The sequence below is a fragment of the Diprion similis genome, chromosome 11, assembly GCF_021155765.1.
Source record: "Diprion similis isolate iyDipSimi1 chromosome 11, iyDipSimi1.1, whole genome shotgun sequence".
NCBI classification, from domain to species: domain Eukaryota; kingdom Metazoa; phylum Arthropoda; class Insecta; order Hymenoptera; family Diprionidae; genus Diprion; species Diprion similis.
In genome coordinates, this window is record NC_060115.1 from 13,716,495 (window position 1) to 13,726,054 (window position 9,560).

General features: G+C 36.4%; 1 protein-coding gene across 1 annotated transcript; it reads right to left on the minus strand.

Moving 5' to 3' along the window:
• Positions 1 to 2,767, minus strand: LOC124412778. The gene is made up of 3 exons (XM_046892895.1): positions 1,208 to 2,767; positions 150 to 1,126; positions 1 to 79 (listed from the first exon to the last, which is right to left on the minus strand). The coding sequence occupies exons 1-3, from the start codon at positions 2,765 to 2,767 to the stop codon at positions 1 to 3; spliced, it is 2,616 nt and encodes an 871-aa protein (XP_046748851.1).
• Between the last annotated feature and the right edge of the window lie 6,793 nt (positions 2,768 to 9,560).

The window sequence follows — 9,560 nt, forward strand, 5'->3', positions numbered from 1 at the left end:
TTAGGCAACACAAAATACAACCGTATCGAGACCAACGGTCTCTCGAGAAACAAGGAAATACGGTTTTTTCCGTTTTATACTAATAAAATTCAAACAGTATTATCTTAACAAATATCGATTAGATTTATGCGAACACGGTCGCTGCAAACTCTTTTCTGCCCGACTTAATCGGCCGATTATAATATTTTGCGAATACCTGTGAATCCTCAGACCAACCCGCGGTATTCCTTATCGCACTGATATCTAAACCCTTTGCTAAGGCCGCCGACGTAGACGCGTGCCTTGTACTGTATGCCGTAAACTCGGGACCTATGCCACTCTTCGCCAACACTGATCGGATCCATCGACTTATTGTTTGTGTACTTGCCGATCTAAAGGGCCTTCTTGATGTGATTAACACATTATTACAATCGCCTTTAAGCGGTTTCGTTATTTCCAAATACCTTTTCAACGTGCTCGCTATGCACAGCCTGGGCTGTTCACGAAAGTACGGCAGCAACAAAAGCAGCTGAAAAGCCCCGGGGCGCGACGTTTTTACAATGTCCGAGATCTTTATCTCGAAGCCCTGTGCCGAATGGAAAATATTATCGAGTCTCATAAGCGAGAAGGTCTGCATTCGATGAGCCGTACCCAAGGCTAACAGCGTAACTAATCTCTCCGACAACTGTTGAATGCTCAACGATTCTAGTGGGTATAAGTTCGCAATGAACGCAAGTACTATACCGACATCCCATGTTTCGTCGTATCGAGGTTTCATTGGTCTAAGCCGAAAAATACCCTTGAAAAATCTACTGATAACCCGATCGTTAGTCACGTCGTTCGCTGATATTAATGAAATTGCTGATCGCGTCGAGTTTAATGTACCATAGGAGGCTCCTAGACTAAATCTTTTCTGTAAAAATTCGAGGACGCCGTTCGCGCTCGCTTCGTAAATGTCCGTTTCCGTCTCGTGACAGAAATTCACCCATAGTCTAATAGATCCCGCGTACTGCTTCCACGTACTCTCGGCGAGTGAGGCCAACAACGTCTCGATCACTGAGTCCGAGAATTTCTTGCGGCGGTAAGATTCGCGGACAACTTCCCGGCAATCAACACCAGTGACCTCTGTAATGGGTGTTGGAGAGACCTACAAGGAGACAATAAAAGCCATTTAGCGGGAGTAAAGATTATGGGTTCCCCCACTAGAAGATCCATAAATAGAGGAAACCATGGTTGCGAGGGCCAATTTGGCACTATCGCAATACCACAGGCGCGATCTGCTATAACCTTTCGAAGAAACCTGAGCACTAATGCAAACGGTGGGATTGCAAAAAAAATAATCGGATTTCCAGTTTATCGTGAACGCGTCAATAGCTAGGGCATCAGGATCTCTGTGCCACGAACAGTAAGCTTGACATTTTGCGTTTATCCTGGATGCGGACAAATCCAAATTTGGTTCACCGAATTCGAATATTATTTTCTCGTATGCCCAACTCGACAGTTCCCATTCCGTATCTATATTTTTTATCCTCGACTCCCTATCCGCCTCAACGTTCTCTTTGGACGCTATATACGACGCGAAAATCCAAATCTTTCTACACTCGCACCACTGCCAAATCTCTTGGGCTATCCCGTGAAGCGCGGCATATTGAACACCTCCCATCCGATTAACATAGGCAATAGCTGTCGTGTTATCGATACGTAATAAAATTTCACAATCATATAAATCGCTTGCAAAACATTTAAGCGCCATCAAGACAGCGATAAGTTCGAGCTGGTTAATGTGCAACTCCCTTTCCGTGTCGCTCCAAAAACCGTGTGTACCCTCGTTATCACAATACGCGCCCCAGCCCGTTTTGGACGCGTCCGAGTAAATCTCCTTAACAAACCGGAAACTTCTTATCGGCCCAAATGACGTTTTAATATTTCGTTTCCACCAATCAAATTCGATTTGCAAATATGCGGATAATTCAAGCCGTGCATCGTAATTCCCCCCGCTAATTAACAGGCCGAAAAACTTTTCTCGTTCAAACCTCTTGGTGTATAGCCAACCGTACTCAATTGCGCGACAACAGTCGACTAACTTCCCGATAAAATGAGCGAATTCTCGGATCGTACAAAACTTGCGATGACTAAAGTCGTCGATCAAATCTATCATTTTTCTTCTTTTTACTTCCGGTAACTCTAATCTCATTCTATGAGAGTTAATAACAAATCCCAGAAAAGTACAATTCTTCTTGGGGACCAAGCTACTTTTTTGATAATTTACTATAAACCCCAGAGCCTGAAGTTCTCTGAGAGTGCATTCTGCGTTTCTGCGACACGCGTTCGAGTCCGAACCGATGCAAAGGATGTCGTCTAAATAGACCGTCGAGATGAATCCCTTTCCTCTCAAATAATTTACTACCGGTTTCAGGATTTTCGTAAAAATATACGGCGCCGTGCAGAGACCAAACGGGAGGCATACAAATTCGTAAATTATATCCCCGAAAACAAACCTTAAATATTTTCGGCTTTCCGCGTGCATCGATACCATAAAATACGCGTCTTGTAAGTCTATGTTACACATATAATCGCCCCGTGAGATTAGTTTTATCGCCGTTCTGATGTCCTCCAACTTAAAATGTTGCGTGACTATAAAACTATTCAGTTTTTTCAAGTTCAATACAAATCTCATTTTCCCGTTTGACTTTGGTACTAAAAAATACGACGAAATGAATTGTCCCGGACATGGCAGACAGGGTCTGACTGCGCCCAGTTCCAGCAGCTTGGTGATCGCGAGTTCCATATCCTCGCGATCAAACGAAGAAATAAATCTTGGCTGAGGAGGAGGGATAGCCTGATATACCGACTGGTCAAATTCGATTCTATACAAATAAAAATACAACGAACGTTCAAAAATTAATGATAATGAGAGCAAAGAATTTGGAAAGAGAATCTAAAAATAAGAACATGGTAACAGTAAAAACACAGGTCAAAAAAAAAAGAAATAAAAAAAAAAGAAGAGGAACCAAAATCCAGCCACGTCCACGTCGTTGGTTCTGGGTCATGCCGAGAGTGGGAACACGGAATAAAATGCGAAATTCTGAAAGTGCATAAACACCATTCTGGCTGTAAACCGTTATATCCGCTGATAAGTTATCTAAAATTCGATCACAAATTATTTCTGGAAAATATGACGGTCGAATTAATTTTGGTAGGAGATTGAGTCTGAATATAATCATTATAATTCATTTTTCACAATATGTATCGATCAAATACTACAACTCTCCTGGAATTTTCAGGCTCCTCCCGGGACTAGTAATCATTCATCCAAAAAAAGAAGTTGTCTGATGTACGAATGTAAGGGTCCTGATGAAAAGCTTTTCAGAATACCGTATAAACTACCAATTTTGAGCATGTTCATTATTATAAACAAGATGCAGGACACATAGCAGTACATTATATTGCTGTGAAAAACGTTTTTATAACCGTAATCAGGGTGAGCACCCTCTGAAATAAAGAAATGAGAATTGGAATGAGTTTATAGAGTTTCGGTGCGAGGCCGATTTTGCAAATTTTTTTCTCAAATGCACCAGTTGATATTTTCGCTGGTCAAGGCTGTCAGTAATCAAGTTTCCAAGATCTACTGGCTGTCAACATTTGTGTTTATCTCTCACGAAGTTTTTGTTTTTCCTGAACAATTTAAAATCTAGCACTTTGATTGTTTCGGCAAACTGCCCTTTGAATAACATACACGTTTGATATTTTCACTTTTCAGAAAAAACATTATAGAAGTCATTCCGGAAATGAATAAAATTTATCAGAAAACGAATGTAAAGTGTTTATTTAGAGTTTATAGTAGAATTGAACATCAGAATTCGTTTTTCTCGTCTATTTCGAACAAAGTTTCGGAGTTATTCGAGCCTTGTTCGAGTTTTCAGAAGAACGGGCTATGGCACAAGTTGGCACAAGCTCGGAACAACTTGGAGAAAACGATTAATTTTGAAAATTTCGAAAACTCGATTGTCACCTTGGAGAAAAACTCATTTTTACGAGTGCAAGGGTAGGTCGGAGAGATTTTTGTGAAAGGGAAAAGTTCACGTACTCGCCTAGCAGAACTTAGCACAATTCGTGGATTTTCGAAATTTTGAAAATTTCGGAAATTTGAAAGTCAGCCGGGATAAAAATTCATCTTTACGAGTGCAAGTGTAGGTCGGAGTCATTTTTGTGAGAGGGAAAAGTTCACGTACTCACTTAGCACAACTCAGCACAATTCGCGGATTTTTGAAATTTTGAAAATTTCGGAAATTTGAAAGTCAGCCGGAATAAAAATTCATCTTTACGAGTGCAAGTGTAGGTCGAAGATATTTTTGTGAGAGGGAAAAGTTCACGTACTCGCTTAGCACAACTCAGCACAATTCGCGGATTTTCGAAATTTTGAAAATTTCGGAAATTTGAAAGGTAGACGGAATAAAAATTCATTCTTAAGAGTGCAAGGGTAGGTCGGAGGGGTTTTTGTAAGAGGGAAAAGTTTAGGTACTCCCCTAGCACAACTCATCCCAATTCGTTAATTTTATTTAAATTTTTTTTTTTTTTTTTCTCTACCCCCAAGTACAGATTTTTGAAAAAACTGAATACGGCACAAGGTAGCACAAATCAAGCACAATCTAGCACAATTTTTATTTTGCCGATTTTCCAAAAGTGCTGGGCTTATCACATTTTCGATTTTTAAGATTTTTTCGAAAACCGTTGAAGTTAAGAAAGGCGCGTAAACGGCACAAGTTAGCACACGTTTAGCACAACTTGGCACAATATTTATTATCACAATTTTCAAAAAGTGCTGGGCCAACTTCACACACATTCAACTTGATCTCCGCAGTCACGGTTCATTCGAACCAATCGAATATGTGGTATCTACAAACGTGTCCGTTCGTTATTCTGAATTCACCGGCAGTTCGGTCAAACAGTTCAATTTGGTCTTCGCAATCGTCAAATATTTGCAATTAAACGAATCTTTAGTCCATACAACTGTGTATATTCAACACAATTTAAGTTTGAAATTGATTCAATAAAGTAATTCAATTCAATTTAACTATTTGTTTCACTGAACGATATATGTCAATCGTTTCAACCAGATGATTGATTTTGATTTGATTGATATGATCACTATATTTATTTCAATGAACAATGTATTCACTCCATTCAAATATACGCATTCAAATGTACCAACAACCTACTTTAATCAAACGTATTCAGTCAATCCTACTAAGTAAAAGTTGTAACAATTAAAAATTTAGTCAGTTGAACCAAATATTTGAAATAACTCATTTGATTGATTCAAAGTGCTTAGATTTGTTATGGTGATTACGGTTTATTTATTCGAACAAAATGATGATTGAGGCAACTATTTTTTAACCGACAAAATCAAAGTGTTTGATTCAACGATTTTTTTCTCTCAGTGTACTGATAACACCTAACCAATTAATAATAATATACCCATTCACGATTACAAATGTATTATAATAAGCATACGTAGTTATCAACAAAAAAATGATCAAATCTAGACATATATGTGTGAAATCGCTGTCAGCTATACATCAAGGCATCAACAGAAAAAACCGCAACTACCTAAGGCGAAAGACAAAAATTGTAAAATACGCTGCACCAATGATTCCATCTGATGATCATTAATTTCTGATAGTCCTGTGATAGATTAATAATCACATAAAACCAAAGCTAAAATACTTACATTTTCAATTATCACGATGCATATATATAGGCAAACTGATTCGTGAAAGTCCCGCAACGATCTCAAATAGCACAGGTATGCAAATTTTTTATTTCTTAGAGTTATTGTACTGGAATGTCAATATTCGCGATAGTAGTCCTGAATGTAATCCAAGTCGGAATTCGTAAGATATACACTACTCCGCATAAAATATATCCACACGCAGAGAAAGGATTTCTTGTACTGACCAAACATATTTAGTCGGGTAAAATTTTTTTGTGTCAAATACTCCTAATTCAATTCAAATATCACGCGCTCAATTGAACGATTGTAGTATGGTTATTACGATAAAATAATCTAGTCAGGGAAATTTGTCAACCGAAGTAAAGAGCTGTTTGATTCAATAAAAATATTTCATTTGTCCAACAAAACCGTGTATTGGTTGTGAAGTGTCGAGTCAACTACCTGCGTTTCGACCTAAAACGCATGTATAGTTCACGCAACTTCCAAATTTGTCAATCCAAACTTTTTGGTGGTTCGAATGACACAAGCCACTTTTGCAACATGAGTAAAATATTTTTTTCATCGAAAAGAGATAGATTTGGTACGCCTAAATAGTTTATTCAATCGAATTTATCGGGGAAGTCATATAAACGTCGAGCCTGATGTTGTTTAAAATATTATGGCCAGTTGTCCTAAAAAATTTTATAGTAAATTTCAATATCTCATTTGGTTTTTATGGTTGATCGCGGATTAATCCATTTAACAAACTATATCATTCAATCAAGTATCGGTTTCAATACATCAGCGGTAAAATAATTTATCGGAACTGAAATTGCAGAGCACATTTTTATGAGATTATATTCCACGCTATCTCGACAGATGATCATCACAGAATTTTCTCCCCAACAGTTATTTTTTAATATTCCCTCTCAGTCAAAACACAACATCATTCTGAAATTTAAAAAAAAAAATCACCAAAATTCTTTGATTATCTAATTGATATGATGTAAACTTCATAGATTTCTATTTGAAGCCCATAGCGTGTGTATATGGGGCATTCTATGCGATTTCGAACGGTCAAAAAAATGTTCACTCTGAAAAAAATTTAAATTATGTCAAATTTCTTGAATATATGAAAAAAACCAGTGTGAATTTTTTCAACATTTTTGAATCACATTTTTTCGAGTTTTCCAAAATTTTCTAATTTCTGTTATATCTTGAAAACGTGGGATCAGACAGAAAAATGTTTCAGACGAAAAAGTTGCAATTTTAGATAAGCTCTGTGAAAACATTTTTCTTTCAATTTTTTGAGTTTCAAAAATGACCATTTTGATCAAAAATATACTAAAATAATTTTTTTTGGTCGGTATAACACTCTCGATTTTTCTCAAAAAATTCACGAAAATACTCTGAAGTGTGTACAATTGACACATATTTTTTTTTTGAGATGGCTTGATTAGTTGTTTCAAAGCTATGCTTCGTTTTGTTGATAATATTTTTGGGTTTATTTTTTTTAGGAAAATTTATTATTATGGAAAATGATACTCTCCTAAATTGTTTTTTTTCCTGAAAAATGTCGAAGGATAAAATTTTCCATAATAATTGACTTTTCTGAAAAGAACCACAAAATATTATCAATAGAACGGAGCATAGCTTTGAAACAACTGATCGAGCCATCTCAAAAAACTATGTGTTAATTGTTCACACTTCAGAGTACTTTCGTGAATTTTTCGAGGAAAATCGAGAGTGTCATACCGACCGAAAAAAATTATTTCCGTGTATTTTTGATGAAAAATGGTCATTTTTTAGAACTGGAAAAATTCCATAAAAAATGTTGTCACAAAGTTCCTGTGAAACTGGAACTTTTTTGTCTGAAACATTTTACTGTGTGATCGCAAGTTTTCAAGATATAACGGGAATTAGAAAACTTTCAAATTTTGGAAAACTCGAAAAAATGGGATCCAAAAATTTTGAAAAAATTCACACTGTTTTTTTATATAGTTGAGAAATTCGACAAAATTTCAATTTTTTTGAGATTGAACATTTTTTTGACCGTTCGAAATCGCACGGAATGCTCCATATAGATTCTAACCTGAATACTGATCACATTATAGATCACCTCATACATTATGAAATCAATTATGTGTTCATAGACACTATAAAAAATATATATATAACATAATATTCGTATAAAAAATCACATACTAAAGTACCCAATAAATCATAGATAATGAACTAGCAATGTACATGCCGGTATTATTGGTCGTGAAATCATGTATAATTCAACTTGGGATGTAACAAATCATTTTTCACTCGATTTATCATATGTGTATAATAATCATTTTTAGTAGGATAATCGGATTGATTCGTGCAAAAACTATATATATTTTTCCATAAATGCAAGCGAATAATCAGTTTACCCGGCATGTGATATGAGGCCCAAGTACTGATTATTTCACGTTGAAAGTTGTAAGCAGCAGTTTCCCCGCGAAATTTCAAACGAGATTCCGGAACGCAACGTGAAATGTATGAATAAGTATTTTTCGCGCAGTCAATCACGTGCGACCGAAGCATAGCCTGCCGCCGAATTACACAGCTCCCGCAGCACGCGGCAGCGTGGCGATAAAGTCGTTACAGGAACGTGCAATTATACGCAGGGTGCTCATGGCAAAGCTTGCAGGAGCCAGCAGCGAATCCGTTTTAATCGTCGACCGTCTAACCTAGTGGACTGAAAATTTCGTGCGTAATAAATTTGTGACGCCATGGCTGACGAAAACTGTGGAAAAATTTTGATGCCACGGGATCTGGAACCTCTAATCAAGGATTTCAAAGGTAGGTCCGTTCTGAACATTATGCATGCGGACATTTTGATCGTTTCGTCATCTGTCGCAAGTCAATTTACTAATAATTGATTGTTGTTTTCCCATATTAACTCAACCGTTATTGCATTTATATTTTTTCGTACAGCAGTTTAGCAAGTAAATTATTTTCAGTATTAACCTTTCGAGCGCACATGGGGACATGCTAATCAAAAACTTTTAATGAGAAATAGTGTACAGCTTAGATTTGAAGCACGTTTTTAAGACATCATTTTTGCCCCTAAAATGAAAGTTGAACAACCTTGCTGACGAATTGTAAACGTGTAGGATGAGAGACATAAAATATCGGTTCTAGATATTCAATTTTGATTTTCACACGTAGTCGTAAGTAATAGAAAAAGAAATAGTTTGATTAGATAAAGTTAATTTTTTATCTGAACGTGCTGCTACCTGTTGCTTATATCATTCACCGAGACATCGAGAATTATTTATCAACATGAAAAACACCGAAATAAACTTAATTTGATGCATAGAATCAAAACTAGTGATTTAAATATAAGTCCAACAAAAATGTTTGTTGGGCTCTGTTATTGGTGTATAGTAGGGTGAACCAAAAAAAATCTGTAAATGTTTCAGCTCTCAATATTGATATTAAGTGGTATCTGTTTGCGATTTTCTCTTTCCCATTAAAATAACACGGATAACTTTTTTTTTTTTTGAACTTTATTATTCAACAATGGATCGGAGTATTGTAAAGATCAATACATATTTTCACAGGGAATTGAACAATCTACAATAAAGGTCTATTATCATTTCACGATAAATGCACTCTTTCAATTGTTATTTAGGGTCAAAAATCAACAAAGGACCACAAATAACTTTTGAAAAAGTAGATTTAGCGTAAAATGACAAGAGACCTTGTAACGCCCAAAAGACGTTATGTATTATAATCCACGGAAGCAACCCACTTCCTTCGAGTCAACCACTCCGCGAATTAACTTTAGCCGCCACAAAGCACGAATATAACATATAAAAGACTGAAACTAGTC